The 22,709-nt window shown below is 47.9% G+C and overlaps 1 protein-coding gene across 1 annotated transcript in view; it reads right to left on the bottom strand.

Moving 5' to 3' along the window:
- Positions 1 to 22,709, bottom strand: part of LOC133367192 (myosin-6) — a 51,126-nt gene that overhangs the window by 12,525 nt on the left and 15,892 nt on the right. Inside the window, exons 14-28 of the mRNA XM_061591113.1 lie at positions 19,999 to 20,148; positions 19,105 to 19,275; positions 17,445 to 17,754; positions 15,873 to 15,946; positions 15,101 to 15,188; positions 14,138 to 14,255; positions 13,801 to 13,924; positions 12,032 to 12,168; positions 10,701 to 10,827; positions 9,282 to 9,410; positions 6,738 to 6,980; positions 5,503 to 5,679; positions 4,251 to 4,396; positions 1,905 to 1,995; positions 133 to 522 (exon numbers count right to left, since the gene is read on the bottom strand). Coding sequence (XP_061447097.1) covers positions 133 to 522; positions 1,905 to 1,995; positions 4,251 to 4,396; positions 5,503 to 5,679; positions 6,738 to 6,980; positions 9,282 to 9,410; positions 10,701 to 10,827; positions 12,032 to 12,168; positions 13,801 to 13,924; positions 14,138 to 14,255; positions 15,101 to 15,188; positions 15,873 to 15,946; positions 17,445 to 17,754; positions 19,105 to 19,275; positions 19,999 to 20,148 — 2,475 coding nt within the window. The remainder of the gene's footprint in view (positions 1 to 132; positions 523 to 1,904; positions 1,996 to 4,250; positions 4,397 to 5,502; positions 5,680 to 6,737; positions 6,981 to 9,281; positions 9,411 to 10,700; positions 10,828 to 12,031; positions 12,169 to 13,800; positions 13,925 to 14,137; positions 14,256 to 15,100; positions 15,189 to 15,872; positions 15,947 to 17,444; positions 17,755 to 19,104; positions 19,276 to 19,998; positions 20,149 to 22,709) is intronic.

The following is a 22,709-nucleotide window of genomic DNA, read 5'->3' as shown; positions in this document are numbered from 1 at the left end:
CATCCCGCCACTCATTATACCTTCCAAACTTCCACTTTGAGGTGGGATGTCCTCAACGAGAGAGGAAGGAAGATCTCATGTGTCTCCACCCTTTTAGCTAACTTTATTTCCTCTCTCCATCGATATGGTCACCTTGGCTTTCAGCAGCTGCTCCGCGCTGGAGCCCACATCGTCCACCTCCAGCTTCAGCTCGCTCTTCTCCTTCTCCAGCTTCTGCTTCACGCGCTGCAGGTTGTCGATCTGCTCGCCCAGCTCCGCCACGGAGTCGGCGTGCTTCTTGCGCAGGGTGGCCGCCGTGGCCTCATGCTGCAGCGTGGCCTCCTCCAGGTCGCGCCGCATCTTCTGGAACTCGGCCTCCCGCTTCTTGTTCAGCTCGATCTGCACGGAGGTGGCCCCGCCCGCCTCCTCCAGCCGCTCGCTGATCTCCTCCAGCTCCCGCGAAAGTTCGGAGCGCTGCTTCTCCACCTTGGCCCGGGCGGTGCGCTCGGCCTCCAGCTCCTCTTCCAGCTCCTCTATCCGTGCCTGAACCACAGAAAAAGATGATAGATCCTTCAATGAATCCAATATATTAGCTCAGGGGTAGAGTGCTGCTTTGCATCCAGATCCCAGAATCTCCAGGAAAGACTCCCTGCCTCAAACCCCAGAGAGTTGCTACCAGTCAGCGTAGACAATATTGAGCTAGATGGACCAATAGTCTGATTCAGTATAAAGCCGCTTCTTATGTTTCCATGGCACAGAGTGGTAAGCGGCGGTAACGCAGCCGAAGCTCTGCTCACGTCCGGAGTTCGATTCCAACGAAAGGAGGAAGTCGAATCTCCAGTAAAAGGGGTCGCATCCGTGGTCGGTAAAATGAGTACCCGGCATATGCTGGGGGGTAAAGAAAGGCCAGGGAAGGAACTGGCAATCCCACCCCATATATACAGTCTGCCTAGTAAACATCGCAAGACGTCACCCTAAGAGTCGGAAACAACTCGCACTATAAGTGCGGGGACACCTTTACCTTTACCTATGTTTCTATTAATTTTTCAAGATCTATATGATCTACTCTATAGATTGCATAGGTCAACTGGAGAGGAAGTAAGGAGGGGGGCTGTTGGATGGCCAGCTCTGCTCTCGATACCTTCCACATCTATCACTGAAACTCTTGAGAGCATTTAACAAAACAGGCACATCTTTTTGAGAGCCAGTGTGGTGTAGTAGTTAAGGTGTTGGACTAGGACCTGGGAGACCAGGGTTCGAATCCCCACACAGCCATGATGCTCACTGGGTGACCTTGGGCCAGTCACTGCCTCTCAGCCTCATGAAAACCCTATTCATAGGGTCGCCATAAGTCGGAATCGACTTGAAGGCAGTCCATTTACATTTTTAATTATGTCCAGCTTGCTCTCTGGCGTCAGGACTTTGCTGTTGCTATGTTAAGCAGCACCTTTATGTTGTTGCAGCAGCACTCATTTGGAGGCTTGGAAGGGGAAGCTCTAGAGTAGAAGGAAATTACCAGGGCAGGAAAAATCTCTAGAGCAGTTCTTTAAAGGCACAGGGCAGTGAAATTCTAGTACAGAGATCTGTTTTGGAAATGGAAATACCCAGGGCAGATATATTCTAGAGCGGAAGGTTGCTCTCAAATTGAAATGCACAAGGCAGGGAACTTTTAGAGCAGAGGACCATTCTAGAATGGACATGTCCAGGACAGGATAAGTCTAGAGCACCACTCTAGAACTGAAATTCACAAGGCTGGGGTGGTGGTGTTAATTCTAGAGCAGAGGGTGGTTCTAGAATGTAAAGTCAAGGGTTGGTAAAAGAGCAAAAGTCCACTCTAGAACAAAAGGAGCACCTCCCCCCACAGGGCAGGGCATTTCTAGAGCAGAGGGCCTCTTGAAGGTTGAAGGTCCAGGCAGGGCACCTACCTGCAGTTCCTTCAGTTTCTTCTGCAACTGTGAGGCCAGGACCTGCTCATCTTCAATCTTGCTGTTCTGCTGGTTGATGTCAAACTCCTTCCTGTAAAGAGCATTTTGAGAAGTAAACACCTCCGTCCTCCTCCTTTCTCTGGTCTGCAAGATTTCCACCTAGCCACTTCCTCACCCATTGTGGTGTTCTTCAGTTTTGGGTCTCCATATATTGTTGGATTATCATGCTCATCATCTCCACCTAGCTCGGTTAATGTGGTCAGGTAGATGATGGAAACAGTAGTCCAGCAACATTTGGGGAACCAAGAGGGAAGTACAGTAGTTTCGAGGACAGCAGCTACAGTGCCAAAACCCTTCGATCTACCCCAGTAGTGATCCTCTATTCTGGAACATGATGTGTTATGCCCAGGTTTCTTCCAGCAAGCTTCTGATTGGCCTCTATGTATCCCTATCAAACTGTAGCCCCTCCCTCCCTAGATTCACTCAGCAGCAACTGGCAGAAGGAAAGGATGTCAAGTCCCTCCCATCTTGCAGCTAAAGAAGGGGAGGGACAGGTAGCAAGGACTGTACCATTGGCTAAGACCAACAGCTGCCACCTCCCTCCCTTCCAGTATATATTTTGAATCATCGAGTTGGAAGGTATCCCAAGGGTCATCTAGTCCAACCCCTGCCAATGCAGGAAAACTACTACTACAGCTTCTCTGATGGGTAGCCAACTGACCTCTGCTTAAAAACCTCTAATGAATAAGAGTCCTTCACCTTCCAAGGCAGTCTATTCCACCTTGTACCATCAGGAAGTTCTTCCTAATGTTTAGCCTAAATAATTTTTCTTGTAATTTTTGTAACGGACCTAAGGGTTTGGGTCCTGCCCTCTGAAGCAACACAAAACAAAATTGCTCCATCATCTATATGACAGATTTCCAGATATTTCAAGATAGCTGTAATATCACCTCTTGATCATCCCTTCTCCAGGCTAAACCCACCCAGCAACTTCAACGCTTCCTCATAGGACTTGGGCCACTTCCAGACTGTTGCTATTTTCAGGTGGTATTCAGTCACATACTGGCAAATTCAGGGTGCATAATTAAAGTTGATTGGGAGGCCTTGCACAACAAACTAGGCTTCCCCAAAAGATTAGACTTTTTGCTATGAGGAAAGTGATGGGAAAGTGTGAGATAGCACTTACATTGACACAACGTCATCTAACTCCCTGCAAAGATATCAGAATGAATGCTCACTAAATAGCCAACTCCTTCTAATCTTCCTGCAATCAAATCAGGATAAACAAAACGTCTGAAAGCACTCTTGCTCTCCAAGCTTTTTACTATCTGTGTCTAGGGATAGGGAAAAGCTGATTGTATCAAATCCACACTTTCTGAAACAATATGAGAACTAAATCAAAGCCATCTTTCAAAATTTGCACTTATCCAAATTTTGTGAAGGAGTTCTCCAACCAATGTTTACAAAAATGCCTATATTTTGGGGAACTGTGCATAAAAATCAATATATTAGTAAAAATAACAAAATGCATTATATTAGAAGAAATTGCTTGCAAAAATATATACATTAGTCAAAACGGAAGACAAAAATGTGTTTATCAGGAGAAATTTGCATTAAAATGTTGAAAAAATTTTATGACCTTTTTTGAAAAAAATTGCAAATTGCTGCAGAATTGTGTAGAACTGAATTTAAGATTGGAACACTGAGAAAATGACTGATCCTTCTATCCTTATCAGTGCCACCCTCCTTTTGGACATGTTCCAGTGTGTCAACACCCTTCTTAAACTGTGGGTACCCGGAACTGGAGACCCTCCGTGGCGCAGAGTGGTAAGCAGCGGTAACGCAGCCGAAGCTCTGCTCACGGCCGGAGTTCGATTCCAATGGAAGGAGGAAGTCGAATCTCCGGTAAAAGGGGTCGAGGTCCACTCAGCCTTCCATCCATCCGTGGTCGGTAAAATGAGTACCCGGCATATGCTGGGAGGTAAAGAAAGGCAGGGGACAGAACTGGTGATTCCACCCCATATATACGGTCTGCCTAGTAAACGTCGCAAGACGTCATCCTAAGAGTCGGAAACGACTTGCACTATAAGTGTGGGGACACCTTTACCTTTATTTACCTGGAACTGGACACAGTTCATATTTATTTATGTTTTGACATTAACATGCTGCCCAATAACAAAAGTTCTCTAGGTGACTAATGGTTAAAAGATTGTGGCAGTGGCAGACAAACGGAGATGGCCTCTCTCTCCCGTGTCCATTCTGAATCTTCCTGTCCAGTCTTCCCAACCCCAGACTCAAATAATGGAAAAAACAAAGTGGGAGGCTGGGAGGAGGAGCGTTCCCTACTTTTTTAGTTTGTCTTCCAGCTGTTGCTTGTCATTCTCTAGGTCCATGATGTTCTCCTGGGCCAGCTTCAGGTCTCCTTCCAACTTTCTCTTGGCCCGTTCCAGATCCATACGGATCTTCCTCTCCTGTTCCAGGGAGCTTTCCAACTGGTTTGGAAGAGGCAGATAAACAAAATACGTGTGTGTTGTTATCGAATTATTTCTTATGCTCTATGGCAGCCTTTCCCAACCAGTGTGCCTCCAGATGTTGTTGGACCACAACTCCCATCAGCCTCAGACAGCATTGCCAATGGTCAGGAAAGATGGGAATTGTGGTCCAACATCTGGAGGCAAACTGGTTGGGAAAGGCTGCTCTATGGATTATAGAATTCACTTAATGGTATCCTCCAGATGGACAGATACCACTAAGTATGGCATCGGGTACACCTGCTGGCTGTCCATTGCTCAGTGGTGGATAAAGGTATAGTCAGGCCTCACTCAGAGCTTGGAAAAGTTACTTTTTTTGAACTACAACTCCCATCAGCCCAATCCAGTGGCCATGCTGGCTGGGGCTGATGGGAGTTGTAGTTCAAAAAAGTAACTTTTCCAAGCTCTGATCTCACTTATGTTAGGTAAGGCATGGGGAACCCCCAGCCACTGGTCTCTCTGTCTGGCCCTTGGGACTGCCCCAGGGCACACCCCTCACAAATCCTTATCCTCACCCTCCTTGAGTGCTTCTGCTTGGCTAGAGTGTCTATTTGAACTGTCTGTGCTTTTTACTTGCCTGGATGGAGGATGGAAAGTTGGGTGGATGGTGCCTAGAAACTACTAGCCTTTGCATGGAGACACATTTATTACTCCACCCACCTTTGCATCTATTACTCCGCCCACTTCTGCCTCTGGCCCCGCCCACTGCTACCATGCAGCCCCAGGAAGGTTGCCAACGAGGTAACGTGGCCCTCAGGCTGAAAATTATTCCCCACCCCTGTGCTAGAGGGGTGAGATAGCAAAGCTAGGAAAGGCCGCTCTCCCTCTGCCAGAGTAGGCAATAACGGGCTAGATCAAGGATGGGGAACCTGCAGCCTTCTGGGCATTGCTGGACTCCAGCTCCCATCAACCCCAGCCAGTGTGGCCGATAGTACGGGATGATGGGAGTTGCAGTCCGGCAACATCTGAAGAGCCATCCCTCGCCTAGATGGATCAAGGGTCTGATCCAGCGCAAATCAGTTTCATATTCATGAGAATCTTTCCCCAGCGCCTGTTTCTTTGCTCACATCGTCCGCCTGCTGTTCCAGCTTCAGCTTGGCTTTTGTGAGAGTGTTGACTTTGTCTTCTTCCACTTGCAGGTCATCCAATGCCTGCTGATGGGCCTCCTGCAGAGACTTCTTCTCTTTGGTAAGCTTGGCGATGATCTCATCCAGGCCAGCCATTTCCTCAGTGAGGTTTTTCACCTGGTGGAAGAGCAAACCTCCAAGATGTGAGTTGTCGTGGGGAAGGAGCAACCCTGAATATACATCTGGGGATCCTAGGGGGAAGCTTTTAGCTTGAGGCCAATCCGTCACACTTTGTCGGCACCCACCCCAGTCGGGGTGGCTGGTGCCCACTGGACTGGTGGGGCGGAAGGCAGAGAGGCCAACAGAAGGCGGAGCCACAGCCAATGACAGGCACAGCCAACTAATTCTAGTTTTGCCTCCATCCTCCCCCCTAATGAGTTCTAGAAAGGCAACACAAAGATTAAGGAAGAGGAAGCTGGCAGGCAGAGCTACCCCTGGATTGGATGCAAGTGAGAAGGCAGGCAGGTGGAGGCTGGCGGAAGGCAGACCAAGGCATGAATCTTCCAATAATAATCCTGTCACAATAATAATAATCTCGACTAAATTAAACCAAGTCTCAAATGTGACTAGCAGTGGAATCCTATACTGTACAAGAAATTGGAAATGGACTGCCTTCAAGTCGATCCGACTTATGGCGACCCTACGAATAAGGTTTTCATGGTAAGCAGTATTCAGAGGTGGTTTACCATTGCCTCCATCTGAGGCAAAGAGGCAGTGACTGGCCCAAGGTCACCCAGTGAGCTTCATGGCTGTGTGGGGATTCAAACCCTGGTCTCCCAGGTCATAGTCCAGCACGTCCATTCAAAAACTCAGTTTTGTTCAGTGGGGCTTACTCCCAGGTAGGTGTGTACAGCAGTCTCCCCCAATCTGGTGCCCTCCATGTGCTTTGGATGACAACTCCCATCACCATTGGCCATACTGGCTAGGGCTGATGGGAATTGTAGTCCAAAACATCTGCAGGGCACGAGGTTGGGGAAAACTGGATTACAGGATTGCAGCCTACAGAGCTGCAGGAGATTCAATCCAATTCAACCTGATTTGACCACACTCATCCCTAGCTGATCCTTAACGTGCCCAACCTGCTTTCATCTCATCTTCCAGATTCCTGGCCTGATTCAACACATTACTTTAATGCGTCTCCACTTGTCTCGCAATCTTGCCCACTCTGTGCCCACCTTGTTCTCTGTTGCGTGCTTCTCTTTTTCCACTTTAGCCAGAGTCAGCTCCAAGTCATCAATGTCCTTCTTGAGCTCCGTACATTCGTCCTCCAGCTTCCGCTTCTTAGCCGTGAGTTCGGCGTTCATCTCTTCCTCATCCTCCATCCGTTCAGTCATCTCTTTTACCTTGGCCTCCAGATGGATCTTGTTCTTGATCAGCTGGTCGCACCGTTCCTCTGCATCATTCAGATTGTCTTGCTCCTGCAGGCAAAGGGGAGGAGAAAAGAAAAGGGATTTTCAGAAAAGGGAGCATCTGCATGGGCATTTGCAGAGGAAGGAGCAAACGAGAGCCAGCGGGTGTCACAAACAGCTGGGACATGAAAGGTTAACAGTTAAGGACTGTCTGATTATTTAAAAGTCTTTTTTTTTATCCCAGTGCGCCTTCTTGTCTTCTTTCCATAGAGGGCAAGAGTACATGTTGACCTTTATCCAATATCCTCGAGTAGGATCATGGTATCAATTTCATAGTATGCCTCTCCGGACACAAACCCACCCGTACACTACGCTCAATATCAAAGGCCCTCCTCCAGGTGCCTACTCCAAGGGAAGCTTGGAGGATGGCAACAAGGGAGAGGGTCTTCTCAGTGGTGGCCCCCAAATTATGGAATGATTCTTCTGATGAGGTGCACCTGGCGCTAACACTGTTATCTTTTCAGCTCCAAGTCAAGGCTTTCCTCTTGTCCCAGGCATTTTAGCATTTGTTTTTAAATTGTTTTTTTAAATTTGTATATCTGTATATTTGTTTTTAATGTTTTTAATTGTTGTAAACTGCCCAGAGAGCTTCGGCTATGGGGCGGTATACAAATGTAATAAATAATAATAATAATAGTAACACAGGAAGATGCCTTATAACGAATCAGACCATTGGTCCAGCTAGCTCAGTACTGTCTACACTGACTGGCAGTGGCTCTCCAGGGTTACAGGCAGGGGACATTCCCAGCCCTACTTGGAGATGCCAAGGATTGAACAGGGGACCTTCTACATGCAAAGCAAACGCTCTGCCAATGAGCTACGGCCATTCCCAAGGGGCAAATATCTATAAAAGTCAAGGATATAGACTTCTGGAAGTCTTCAGATGGAGTTAGGTGGGAATCATACAATCATAGAATAGTAGAGTTGGAAGGGGCCTGTAAGGCCATCAAGTCCAACCCCCTGCACAATGCAGGAATCCAAATCAAAGCATTCCTGACAGATGGCTGTCCAGCTGCCTCTTGAATGCCTCCAGTGTCGGGGAGCCCACTACCTCCCTAGGTAATTGATTCCATTGTCGTATGGCTCTAACAGTTAGGAAGTTTTTCCTGATGTTCAGTCGATATCTGGCTTCCTGCAACTTGAGCCCATTATTCCATGTCCTGCACTCTGGGACGACCAAGAAGAGATCCCGCCCCTCCTCTATGTGACAAACTTTCATGTACTTTAAGAGTGCTGTTATATCTCCCTTCAGTCTTCTCTTCTACAGGCTAAACATGCCCAGTTCTTTCAGTCTCTCCACATAGGGCTTTGTTTCCAGTCCCCTGATCATCCTTGTTGCCCTCCTCTGAACCTGTTCCAGTTTGTCTGCATCCTTCTTGAAGTGCAGAGACCAGAACTGGACACAGAATTCAAGATGAGGCCTAACCAGTGCTGAATAGAGGGGAACTAATACTTCACTAGAAGGATCCATGAAATCCAAATTGTTTTTAATTTTTTTTAAATTGTGTTTTTGAATTGTTTTTTTGTGTTTTAAAATTTGTATATTTGTTTTTATCGTTTTAATTGTTGTATACCGCCCAGAGAGCTTCGGCTATGGGGAGGTATATAAATGTAATAAATAAATAAATGCTTTTCATCTTCCAGGAGGGTAAAACAGTTGATTCCAGACTCAATTATTGCTGCCAAAGGGGGATCCTTTAGGGAAGAGACTAACTCAGTGGCAGAGCACGTTTCGCATGCTAAAAAATCCCAAATTCAATCCTGGGCTCCTTTTCTCAAACTGATGCAGGAATACGGGGAAATGAACTTAAGACTGGAAAGGTGAAAAATGGAGAAAAACAGAAAGGGACAGATTTGTCCATCCCTGCCCCCACGGCTAGCTAGTAAACATGGGATGAGTCTTTATGGATTAAATTCCAGTGTGATACAGGTGGGGCCTGCTACAGATGGCATGAGGCTTACAAGGAATTAAAATGGGCATCTAACTGAATCTCTTTGTAAGCCTCAGGGGTGCCAGGGTGCAGAGAAGGGTATGGGGCACTTCCAGGCTGTTGCCAGGATTGGGTGGGATACTGGCAAAGTCAGGTTGCAGTATTAAAGTCAGTATTCTTGCGCAACAAACCCATTTTCTCCCAAAAGTAGACTTTTTGCAGTAATGAAAGTGTGGGATAATGCTTGCTTGATGCAACGCCATCTAACCTCCCTGCAAACAAATGAGGATAAATGCTCAGCAGACGGGTCATCTGGAAGCCACCAAGGACTCCCTGACGGATCCCAGGTATGCCACAATGGGGACATCAAGGCGCTCACAGCCTGAACTTGCAGTTGGAGGTCATTCTTCTCCTGCAGCAGGGATACCATCTTCTCCTCCAGCTCCTTCCTCCGGGTCTCTGATTTCTCCAGAGCTTCCTTCAGCCTCCCAAATTCCTCCTTCATTGTCTGCAGAGGAGAAAACAGAATTATGGACTCAACCAGGCAGCTATAGCCACTTTAAAGGAAAAGGGAATGGCAAGTTTATACCAATGGATCAGATCCAGTGTTAGTCATACTGAGTAGACCCACTGAAATTAATGTACATGACTAACTTGGGCCCAGTAATTTCAGTGTGGATGGGGAAGAAATTAAGTTCACATTTATTTATTTATTAGATTTATATCCTGCCCTTCCTCCCAGTAGGAGCCCAGGGTGGCATTTAAAGGTGAATCTACCTAACTGACACTTTCTGAAACTATGAGATCTGAAACACAGCCGTCCTTCAAAATTTGCATTTCTCTGAATTTTGCAATGTAGTTCTCTGACCAAGTAATGTGTACAAAAATGTACACACAAAGGTAAAATGTGCATAAAATGCATATATCTGTGAAAATAAATTACAAAAAAGCATTGTATTAGGGGAAATAGAAACATTTGGGAAATGTGCTTTGCAAAAAGGTGTATACTAGGCAAAACTGGACACAAAAATGTGTACGCTAGGGGAAATTAGAACTAAAATGCTGAAGAATTGTCATGAGGACTTACAAATATTCACAAACTAATGTGGAGAACTGAACTTAAAGATTGGAAAAATGAGGAGAGAAACTAAAACTGACTGATTCACCCATCTCTAGTCTATTCTTAGTACAACTTAGCTCATTGGCAGATTCAAGTGGCAAAGCTGGTCCTGGACATTTCCGCTTCAGACTGCAGGTGTGTGGATGCATGTTTAAATGTTTTCCCCAACAGGAAAAATATCCTTGTTCACAGAAGACTAGCATGTCAGGGCAAAGGTTTTAACCTAGATTTCACCCCATTACACTAGTTTTCTATGTGCAGGGATTTTATGCACGTCGACTGTATAAACTGCCTGGTATAAGTCCCTGTAAGAAAATCAGGGATAGCCTAGAGATGGGGAACCTGTGGCCCTTCAGATGTCTTTGGACTAAAGCTCCCATCAACCTCGATGGATTACTCCATGTGGCAGCCCTTATAAAAACCTCTGGGATTCATGGGCTGCATACACCCCATACATTTAAAGCACCTTTAAAGCACATTATTTCTGCCAAAGAATCCTGGGAACTGAAGTTGGCCCCACAGAGCTACAATTCCCAGCATCCTTAACAAACTACAGTTCCCAGGATTCATTGGGGGGAAGTCGCGTGCTTTAAAGGTGCTTTAAATGTATGGGGTGCATGCATACTGCCCTGGAGCAATTCTAGAGCTCTCCCTTTCAGCCATACTGAAGAGTATTACCTGCATCTCTTTTTCAGTCTCTGCACTCTTGAGCAGGGGCTTGATCTTAAAGAAGAGCTTCATCCAAGGCCAGTTCTTCACCCCCATGAAAGCACGGATGTTCCACTGAATCACCAGCAGGGCATCCCTGGATGACAGGAAATTTAACCTTTAACTTAAAAAAATGCATCGCCCCCACTCTCAGTTCCATGCATTTCATTTTGCTTTGCACTCTGTATGAAGGTTCTCTGCCCTGAATTATTGCTAACACAACAATAATTATGGTAAGATATCTGTAAAACAGCACAGCCCCAACAAATGCTCTTATAAACACTAATGCAGGTGTGTGGGGTTTTTTGCAATGTATTTATTCGTAACTGGGGGGAAAAACCACCAATATACCACCATTTGGCTCCTAAAATGGAGCCACTGAGGAGGCAGTTTAAAACAATCTGGTTGACCATTGTGACAACAGGATGCTGGACTAGATGGGCCATCGGCTGATCCAGCTGCAGGGCTCTCTTCATGTTCTTAATGAAAATATAAAATAACTGAATAGTAGAGTTGGAAGGGGTCTGTAAGGCTATCCAGTCCAACCCCTGCTCAGTGCAGGACTCCAACTTATAGCATCCCCGACAGTTGGCTGTCCAGCTGCCTCTTGAAGGCCTCCAGTGTGGACAGCCCACCACCTCCCTAGGGCATTGGTTCCATTGTTAGGAGGTTTTTCCTGATGTTCAGCCAAAATCTGGCTTCCTGTCACTTGAGCCCATTATTCTGTGTCCTGCACTCTGGGACGCTAGAGAAGAGCAGCTCTCCTCTGCGTAACAACCTTTCAAGTGCTTGAAGAGTGCTGTCATATCTCCCCTCAGTCTTCTCTTCTCAAGGCTAATCATATAGAATTCGCATTGAAACCAAAAAGCATGCAAAGAAAGAAAAATGCACCAATGAATCCACAGATAGATGAGAATTAAAGTGATTTGGTGTTCTTGTGTAACCAACCGGCTCCCCGCAAATACCGGACTTTTTGTGATAAGGGAAGTAGCAGGAAAATGCCCTGGGAAGTGTGGGACAACACTTGCTTTGACGTAACGTCATCTAACCTCCCAGCAAACAAATGGGAATGAATGCTCATTAAATAGTGGAAGTCGTCTAATCTCCCTGCAAACAAATCAAGATGAATGCTCAATAAACAAGCCATCTAGAAGCGCCTGTGGCACCACTGCTGCGAATGACTGAAAGCAACTCCTATGGAAAATCTCATTATATGAATCTCCCCTTTCCAGCTACCAGTGAATTCCTCTCCCGATTTGAAACAGCCCCCCCCCCAGACAAGAGAGTTTCTGAGAACTCACCGACGCTCCTGGATCTTCTTAAACTCGATGCGCATGAGCTGGCCCCGAGCTCGTGCTTGGATGCGCGTGATGATGCGGGAAAGGCGCTCATCACGCATCTCCTCCAATTGGCCCAGCAATCCTGCCTTGAAAAATACCTGGAGGGAGAGGAAAAAGGGGAGGCTTGTGGGGATAATGGGGGCCTCTGGCTAGGCCACATTTAAGAAAGAATGATAATATAATGCAATATTGTGCACAAGGACACTAGATGATTCTCACTCTTTATAAATGATTCATCAAGAAGTTCAGTTCTATTCACTTGGGTCTGAATGGAGACAATGATTTGCTGTCCCACTGCAGATGTCAATTAACTCAGCATTGCTCAGTTTCATCACCGATCACTGCTCTTATAAAGGGTCCCTGTGCTTCTTTTGCATACATTGTAGCTCTAATTGTCTTGCCGTTATCTGTACTTTTTGCATTTCATTTTCCTCTGACCTCACCGCTTACAATTCCACACATCCTCATGTATAGGTATACCTGTCAACTGAGATTACACTTCACACACCTGGTGAAGTGCAAAGCTTATACCGTATGAACGTGTTAGAGTCTTCAGGGTGCTACAAGACTCTATGTTATTTTTATAAACAGTGTTCAAGCCCTGTGCTGTGTGGGCAGCTCCATACTGGGGGAAGCTGCCCCTGTTGCATATCTGCCTCTGATGCTACAAATCCTCTGGCACAAAAAATGTGAGTAGCCATCTTCTTTGCCCACCTCCTGCATTCAAGAGAGGTTGTTTTAAGCCCTGAAATGGGATAAATATCATCTGTGGAACATCAGCCTGTCCTAAATCTCTAGGGCCCTATCTGCAGTAGGAAAAATCTGTAGCTTTACATGTTTATATTCTTTCCCCCACTACCCCCCCCAAGTTGTAGTTTGGTGAAGATGTTGAGAATTCTGTCGGCGATCCCAAGCCCCTCCTCAAAGAACTACATTTCCCAGCGTTCACTGGGGCGAGGGAATGATAAGTTTAAGTGTGTAATATGAATGTGTTCTTGAAGAAAGAGATGCTGCCTCAGACTTTGGACTAAAAAGCCACAGACCTTTCCTACGCACTCCCTAGTCATTCATTCTGGGTGCTTCCAGACCATCACTTTTTTATGGAAGGGGTTAACGCACACATCAGAAATTTAGGTTTGCCCAGCTAAAGCGGATTAAAGCGCTCTATTGCCCTAGCTCGACACATCCAAATAAACTTTTTGCGGTTAGGAAAATGACAAGGAAATGCACGAAAAGTTTGAGATGAACAAACAATTAATGGGAAGACATATAATTACACTCTGCAAACAAATCAGGATGAACGTTCACTGTTATATAACCACATCGTAAACAAATCAGAATAAAGTCCTCAACAGCGGAACAGGCGGACGATAAAAATGTGTATGTTACTGTGAAGGCAGATGAAGGCTGCAGCAGATAAAAGACTTCCAAGCGTCATGGTATCCATGCCATTGGATCAAAGCCTTTTTCTGTCAAGATTGTGTGTTGATCGTCGTGCGCCGATCTCCCCACATAAAACAAATTCACACACAGCCGTCTTCCAAGCAAAGACCTTATCTTGGAAGACAATCTTACTCGGCCACGAGTGATCGCCAATGAATGAATGAATGAAATGCTCAATGAAGACTGGACACAGTCTAACTAGCATGTAAGCTTTGTGCAAGGAAGTCAGGATAGGTGTTGAATAAACAGGTTGTTTGGAAGAGCTCAGCCAGGCTCTGCCTCCTCACCTTAGTGTGGCCAAATTTGTACTGGTTGTGGTCGATGTCTAAAGAGCTCAAGAGCTTCTCTGCTCCCTTCCGGCTGTCGATAAACTGACCCTCAGGGATTGCAGCTGGATTCAGGATACGGTATCTGGTAAGGAGAAAAGAATTCCGTTAGACTTCCCCGGCCAACGCTGCAAGGTTCTTCCCGTGGGAGCCCATATGAAGCACACACACAACACGCACATGATGGCGGCTGGTGGCTCCATGTCAGTGGGGCAATGGAATCTGCACCGGGTTTTAGTCTGAACATTCAATGAGCTGCCTAAAGCAGGTGCCTTTAAGCGTCGGGGAGCAGATTCACCTTTGCCTGAAGTCCCCATAGAGGATCCTGTTGGGAAATCCTTTGCGGCAGATCCGGATCCCCTCCAGCACTCCATTACAGCGGAGCTGGTGCATGACCAAAGCATTGTCCATCACTCCTGGCAAAAGGAAAATAGGGAGAGAGAAAGAATCACCCACTTTAGAAAGGTGCCTCAGCTGCTCATTCCATCCGACCTTCATTTACCCTTTTTGTTTAGCCGCGCACCCCTTGACTTCTCTCTAAACTAAGGGCGGGGAACCTCAGGCCCAGGGATCAAATGTGGCCCTCCAGGCATCTCTCTCTGGCCCTTCGGGCTCAGCCCAGGTCACAGCCCTCACCGCCCCTGCTTCATACCCTCCTTGAATGTTTTTTGCCTGGCTGCAATGTGCCCTTAATGCCGCTTGCTTGGCTCGATGGAGGATAGAGGGTGTGTCTGTGTCCTCACTTGCTCCACCTGTCACCAGCATAACGCCAAATATGCTAATATATGCAGACTCCCTGACTTTTGCTAGATTGTCCATTTTGTTGGTGTACATTTCAGGCAGTCGCAGTGGGTGAAAGTGTAAAATCACAGTCACATCCCTGTCTGTCAGTTAAACGCCACATGTAGTTGCCAGGGCAGCGTCACGGGTCGGCCTCACACGAGACCCCTGGACCTTCATCTCTTCCTCATCCTTGCCCCCTGCAACCTTACCCACATCTCCCTCTGGATCAGAGGGAATGAGCATGCAAACGACAGCATCAGTGGGAAGGAGGAGAAGCACCTAAGACTTCTTGCTTGCTCATTGGCTCTCCTGTCTGGCAAATGAGCAGGTAGCGAGGAGGAGGAGCAACAGCAGGTAGCATCTCAAATGCGGAACAGGAAGTCAGGGCAAGGGGGCCACCACAGAGAGTGTCTTGTCCAAGGACCTGCATAACCATCCCCTCCCTTCTAGTCTGTCAGCCCCTTCCCTACTGGGTTACCAGGGGCCTTCCTTTCGTTGGGGATGATGCACCGCACAAAGTGAGGGTGGGTGGTTTTCAGATTGGCCATCAGCTTATTCAGGTTCTCCTGCCAGAGATATGGAGAGAGAGAGAGGGAGGGAGGGAGAGGGAGAGAGGCAGGAAGAGAAAAGGGACAGAGAGGCGGAAAGAGGGAGAGGATGGAGGGACGGGGAGGGAAAGGAGGAAGAGGGATGTGGAAAGAGAGAGGAAGAGGCAGAGAGGGAGAGAGATGGAAGGAGAGTGAGATTGGGGGTGAGAAGGGGAGGGAATGTGTGTCAGCAATTCTTTAGCTTCCTTCTTTGCTCAATCCTTGACATTTCAGCTATCCCTGGGATGCAAAAAATCCCAAACCCAGGTGCCAGATTGCCACTGGCATTGCAGAAATGGGCCTTGGCATCTGGAGAAAGGATTTCCAAGAGAAAGCCTACGATGCCCTCCTCCAGTACATGCTGGTAAAGCAGGGAGCAGGAAGAGACAAGGGCCCACCAGCAAGGACCAAATCTCTGCCCTCCCTCCCTCCCTTCCTCCTGCCTTCCAAGCTGGCTCCAAGGTATTCCCTCCCCCTGCCCCAAATGGCACCCCTTGGGTATCTCGCACACCCAGCCTTGTCCTCCCTGCTCTCCCTTGCTTGACCTTGGAGACCCTCCCTGCCCCCTCCCACTCCTTGGGGAAAGGCAGCCCTGGGTGCCGAGATCTCTCCGCCTTCGTTGGAGCTGGCCTCCTCCCTCTCAGGGCTCCTTCGGCCTCATACCCGATGAAGCGCAGAGACGGTCTGGAAAGACGATCCTTTCTTCTTGGACCCTTTCCCCTTCCCGCTGTCTCCACCTGAGGACAGAGGCAAAGGGACCCGGTGTGTGAAGACCCACAATGGCCAAGGAGAAACTGCCCTCGTGTAGGGATGGGCGAACCAGACAATGCTGATTTCTTTCCATTTCTCTCTCTCTCTATCAGTTTTTAAAAAATATCTTAAATCAGTTCTCCACATCTCTGCATCAGTTGGCAATTAAAAAACAATCCTCATGAAAATTCTTTAGCGTTTTAGTGTGAATTTCTCCTAACAAACTCCCCCCCCCAGTATGTGCCAACATACACATTGTTGAAAGCAATTGCTCCTAATATAATTTTTGTATGTTATTTTCACTGATTGTTCATTTTTATGCACACTTTCTCCTAAAACATGCATTTTTAAAAACACTGACGGGAGAACTGCATCACAAAACTTGGATTAAGGGCCAGTTTCGGAGGACGGCTGTGGTCTGGTTCTCATGTTGTTCTGAAAAGTGTGCAGATTTGATAGATTTGGCTTTCGACAGAAATTGAATCGAAGTTCTCCTCCGTCCCTATCACCCTGAAGTCCAACGGCAGGTTGCCGCAACTTCAAAAACAACATTAAAAACAGTTTAAAACAAATTACAATCATAAGGATAGGGTGGGTCCTAAAAAATATCCATTTCTTGAGTGTCAAAAGCCAAGGGGAAGAGATGTATCTTCAGCATCCACCACAAAACATACAGTGAAGGTGCCAGCCGCACTTCTGTGGGGAGGGAGTTCCACAACTTAGGGGCTGCCACAGAGAAGGCCCCGCTCTTGTCCCCCCCCCCAACAAGCTTCTGAGGGTGGTGGAACTACCAAGAGGGCCCCCTTCCGTGATGATCTTTCTATATCAGTCACCTTCTCAATGACCCGATAGCCTTCCCTAAACAGCCAACACAGTTACTCTCATGAACATCATTTAATATTTCTCTTTGAGAGCCATCAGTTAAATTCCTTGCAATCCCCCTCAGAACACTCACTGCAGCATCGCTTCAGAGCATTGTGGGAAATTAAAATGGCAACCCTTCCCTGAGGCCAGGGGTACCCTGGCAGCTGCCCAAGAATTCCAAGTGCTGCCACCAGCCCTGGCATTCTCCTCCCCACCCAGTGGCGTCACTAGGGCTGGTGTCACCCGGTGCAGTAACTCCTTGGTGAGCCCCCAAATCTCTTGCTGAGTGCGCGTGCGCACGCGCTCGTGAGTCCAGCCAGCCATGCCCCTGAGAGGGCGTGCGCCGGAGGGTCACCCGGCCGGAGAAGCAGGCCTGGGAACGCCGGTGCGCCTCCCTCGCCCCGCCGACACTGCTCCCGGTCTCGCCCGCCCACCTGCCTGCCTCCGAGGAGGAGTTGGCTGCACCGACACCGACCCGGAGCGCTTCTTGGCTCCTGTGTCGGGCAATGGCGCGGGCGCCCTGCCCCGCAACGGGGCGGCTCCGGGTGTCACCCCCCTGATCGTGTCACCTGGATGCCCCTCACCCCACTAGTGACACCACTGCCCACCCCGTAATCTCACCAGAATCTGTGCCAGAGTAGCTTGAGAAGAGTGTAGCCAGGAGCTTGAGGGCTGATTTCTGGTAGAGCCCCACCACCGTCTCGTTGAGGGGGTCCTTGTTCTTCTGCAGCCAGCCGAGGATGTTGTAGTCGACCGTGCCAGCATAATGCATGAGGGAGAAGTGGGCCTCTGGCTTCCCCTTGGTGTTGCGTGGTTTCCCGAAGTTGGCCGACTTGCCCAAGTGGTTGTCATACAGCTTGGCCTTGAAGGTCATGTCGGAGGCTTTCGGGAACATGCACTCCTCTTCCAGGATGGACATAATACCCAGAGGCTGCTCGAGAAGAGGCAAACACAAAGGCACAACAGCAAGACAAGATGAAATCTCAGGGAAGAGCACACACCCACATATGGAAAGGCAGGTTTATTCTGGCAAGTCACAACAGAGATGCTAACTGCCATTCTGGCTATATCCAGGACTGTGTTACTCCATAGTAATCCAGAGCAAATTGATAGGGTGTGCAAGAAGAATGACTTCCTTTTAAAAGAAACAAAGAAAAGTTCGAACCCTTACTGTTGCAGAGATTTTGGCTGTGTTTGCACAATGACATCTCGGCTCAATAAACTGAGATGCACATGAGCTTCATGTACCCACACAGAGTCTCTTTGCTCCCACTTGACTACCCCCTTCTCCCGAAAAGCCAGGAATCCACATTTAACTATGCCTTCCCATTTCATCTGAACCAGTAACTATGACTTCCAAACTACTTTAAACCATGGCTCCATAACCTGGCTTGCTTGGAAGCTATTTACTATAGTTCCCCAGTTCAGATGTAACAGGAAACCATGGTTAACTGTGTCTTCTTGACTTTTTGAAAGGAATGGTAAGCAAACAGCAACTACATAAAGTTAAATCCGCACCATTGTAAACACCCAGATTATTCTGAAGATGCTCTGGCCCACTTCAGAAGTCATACTAGCAATTGCCAAGCCATTGTTTGGTGACCAGCAGTGTCCCACTAAGCTCACTTCCCTCTACAAATGTGAATCCCACCCCCCACTTAGCAATAATTATAGTTTATCATGACGTCCAACTGGCATAAACGTGGTTACTGTGTAATAAAGTTTGCTCACAAACCAGTGATTGAAATGAGGAACAGATTCTGGTCTGAAATTCAAGTTTGACAGTAAACCATGGCTTACACCAACTATTATTACACCAATTTGGATGTCATGATACTATAGTTGTACCTAACGTATCCTTCCTCAACTTGGTGCCCTCCAGATGTTTTCAACTATTCCCATCAGCCAGGGCTGAGGGCACTTGGGGGCCCAAGGTGGGAGAAGGTTGCCCTTACTAGTAAGGGAGGGCAAAGGAGTAGACGAACTGAAGGGAGAAGAAGGAAGAGAGAGGGGCTATGACTGTGTGAGCCTGGTGAGATAATCAAAACCAAGTTTGGCGATCAGCCATGCAATGCCTGGTCCTCTAAGGGCCAGATTAGACATGACTCTGGATCCCCATGCCATTTTTTTATTTAATTCAATGAGTTTTGGGGGAGGGACAAAATGAACCACGCAAGCAGTGATTAACCCTTCCCCTCCATGCTGTTTTTCTGATTTCAAAACTGTGATATACAGGCATGATATATTATCCTGGCCCTCAGAGGGGACCTCATCACCACACCTTCTCGATGAGGTCGATGCAGGCCTGCAGGTCCATGCCGAAGTCGATGAAGACCCACTCGATCCCCTCCTTCTTGTACTCTTCCTGCTCCAGCACGAACATGTGGTGGTTGAAGAACTGTTGCAGTTTCTCGTTGGTGAAGTTGATGCAGAGCTGCTCAAAGCTGTTGAACTGGGCAGAGATCGGAAGCAGGGAAGGGAAAGAAAACCAAGGACTGGTAAGCTGCAGCCTTCCTGGCGAGGAGGCCCTCTGGAACCTGCTAAGGAAAGTGCTGGAAGGGGTAGCTTGGCAATGAGGGAGCCTGTGTAATATCCAAACGGTGAGTGTATGTGAGGCTTGAAGGAGTGGAAATCTTTACTTCTCCGGGTAAGGAGGCAGGAGACGCAAGTCAGAAGGTGTGGGAAGGGACGTAGCTCAGGGGCAGGGCATCTGCGTTGCACGCAGAAGGTCCCAGGTTCAATCCCTGACATCTCCAGGTAGGGCTGGGACTGTCCCCTGACCGAAAACCTGGAGAGTTGCTGCCAGTCAGTGTGAACAATACTGAGCTAGATGGATCATTAGTCTGACTCAGTACAAAGCTGGTTCCTATGTTTCCTACGTGAGAGGTGTGGCTACCAAACAACACAACGTGTGTTGGCTACTTGTGTTCGTATGCTGATTTTTGCAGAAACAAGATGTGTCTCGTTTGTTTGTCGTTTGAGACAACTTGTAGTTTGCCAAACAAACCATGATTAGAACAAACCATGGTTTAGTGTTACGTGTGAATGCAAACATAAAGTACCTACTTCCAATAGGAAGCTCCCTTCCAGAGTCCAGCCCTCCCAGAAGGGAGTATTTTCCTAAGAACAACAATCCCACCCTGACCCCCTGCAGCGCCTGCTGCAATTTACTTACGTCAAAGATCTCAAATCCTGCGATGTCCAGCACCCCGATGAAATACTGCCGTGGCTGCTTGGTCTCCAAAGAGTTGTTGATCCTGACCACCATCCAGCTGAACATCTTCTCATACACAGACTTCGCCAAAGCGCCAATGGAGTAGTATACCTGTGCAGAGCAACCCCCCCGCCATGGGACATTGCAGCAGAGGAACAGGAGGAAATGAAGAAAAAGTGAGCACGCTCTAGGGAAAGCAATCTGGGTCACTGAAATATAATGGCAACCCTCCCCCCCAGCTCCATTTGGTGCCCTCCAGATGCTTTGGACTACAACTCCCATCAGCCCCAGACAGCACACTTGTACTCCAAAAGTGGTGTAATGGTTAGAATATCAGAGAAGAACAGAGAAGACCTTGGTTCGAATCCTTGCTCAGTTCACTGGTTTACATTGGGCCAGTCACCATCCCTTAGAATCATTAACCTCCCAAGGTTGTCCTGAGGCGGAGAGAGGGAGGGAGGGAGGGAGGGAGGGTGTGCGTGTGTCAGGAACTTTGCATCCTGCCCTCTGCCCCATGAAAGAGTGGGATCGTATTAAAACAATTTTTTAAAAAAATTCTCAGGCTTTTTAATCTGACCTGTTTTTCAATCTCTGAGGGTTGCTTTTCTAAGGCTTTGTGAGCAGCCTGGGAACCTGTAAGGATAGCATTTCTGCCCTTTACACAAGGGTGGGGAAGATGTGTCCCTTCAGATGATGATGGACTACATCTATCATGGCCAGTGGTCAGGGCTGTTGGGAGTAGGAGGCTTGGGGGCGTAGGTCAGTGGAAGGGTGTCTGCAGAAGCCTCAATCCCCAGATAGCAGCTCCAGGTAGGACTGGGAATGTCTCCAGCCTGAAATCCTGGAGAGCAGCTGCCTATCAGTGTAGACAGCGCTGAGGTAAGTGGACCAATGGTCTGACTCAGTGCAAGGCCTCTACCCATACTCCTACGGATTGTAGCCCAGAAACTTCTGAAGGGCCAGAGGTTCCCCAGCTTGCCCTAAACAAACCTAATACATAATTAAAACAGGAACGTAGGAAACTGCCTTATACCAAATCAGCCCCACCTAGCTCAGTATTGCCTACACTGACAATTGTCTACACTGTCTCTTGATGGGTAGTAACAATTGCTCCTTTGTCTAGTCTCCTGGGGCGAGCGGCAAGAAGTGGCTCTGGGTAACCATCTGGGCAAGGCAAAGTTGGAAGGGTTCTTTCCACCCACCCACCCATTGTTTAGGCTACAAACCAGCTTAATAATAATAAAGAAAAGCAGGTTATTTACTGTAGCTGATTTCTTTACAAAGCTGCAATAACACCCCTCATTCGCTGCTGTGGCAGCCGGTGTTATCAGTGGGTGTTATCCACAGAGCTTGGAAAAGTTACTTTTTTGAACTACAACTCCCATCAGCCCCAGCCAGCATGGCCACTGGATTGGGCTGATGGGAGTTGTAGTTCAAAAAAGTAACTTTTCCAAGCTCTGGAACTTATCCAGTGCTAGACCAACTCAGAATAGACCGAAATTAATGAATCTAAGTCAGTCATGTCCATTAACCTCCACGAATCTACTCCTGAGTAGACCTTCTGCACGCAAAGCAAACCCTCTATCACAGCGCTGGGGAATCTCCATCTTGCAGGCTTCAAAAGGCCTGGCAGTCCTCCCCGTTTGTCTCGTGAGGCCCACCTTCCCCACCCCTGGCATCATCTATGACATCAGGTGTGGAGGCAGGTAAAGGTGTGGTCAAGCCCCCACAACCAGCTGGTTGTCAGTGATGGCAAAGCCCTTGCCTGACAGCACACCTTCTGCCACTGTCAGCGTGCCTGCTATGGTGCTTGCCCCCCTCCACAGTGGGGGAAGTTCTGTCCCAGAGAAGAATAGGAGGAAGCCCTCCACACACACGCAAGCCAGGATATCACCCTGTGGCTCAGAGCTGGCTCCAAGCGTGAAGGGGCCTTGGGGGAAGTGTCCTCTGGAGGCTCCATCCGCCAGTGGACCGTGGCGGTGCTGGTAGAGTTAATCTGACTGTGGTGGCCTCACCGCAAATACCGCTGGGTGGCTGAGTCTGCCCATCATTTAATCTCCCACAATGCCTTAAGGCAATGCTAGGCCAGGGGTATTATGGGAAATTAAAAAGGCGATTGGATCCAGCTGTATGGCACGCTTGGCATACCAAGCCAGAAGAACAATTCGGGAGGGTGGGGGGCAGAGGCATCAGCACTGGATCCTGCCCAAGGTTTGTAAATCAGGATTGTACCATCTTTTGACTGTGAATTGTTTTAACTGTATTTTTACACTGTAATAACCTGCTCAGGAACCTTATGGTGAAGGGATATGAACAGGATGCTGGACTAGATGGGCCACTGGCCTGATCCAGCAGGCTCTTCTTATGTTCTTATGTTCTTAGGTACTACTACTAGTAGTAATAGTAGTAGTAATAATAATAATAGTTATTGCCTCTGACCAAGGAGGACTACTGCCCTTGTTTTGTGACCATCTTTCACTTTGTCTTTCAAAAGCTGACAAATTCCCAGTTCCATAAACCCCAGGCGTGCAGCAGTTGAAAAAGAAGAGAGACTCTCCACAGTTCGTAGCCCCCATTCCAAGGGCTGGACCCGAACCCAATGCCTGCTCCCCCCCCCCCGATGAGGAGTGTCTTTGGTGACCTCAGTTTCATTTTTTTCAACTTTTGGATAC

Source organism: Rhineura floridana, chromosome 11 (assembly GCF_030035675.1).
Source record: "Rhineura floridana isolate rRhiFlo1 chromosome 11, rRhiFlo1.hap2, whole genome shotgun sequence".
NCBI classification, from domain to species: domain Eukaryota; kingdom Metazoa; phylum Chordata; class Lepidosauria; order Squamata; family Rhineuridae; genus Rhineura; species Rhineura floridana.
Note: the sequence above shows the minus strand (reverse complement) of the source record. Positions and strands in the feature narration are given on the sequence as shown.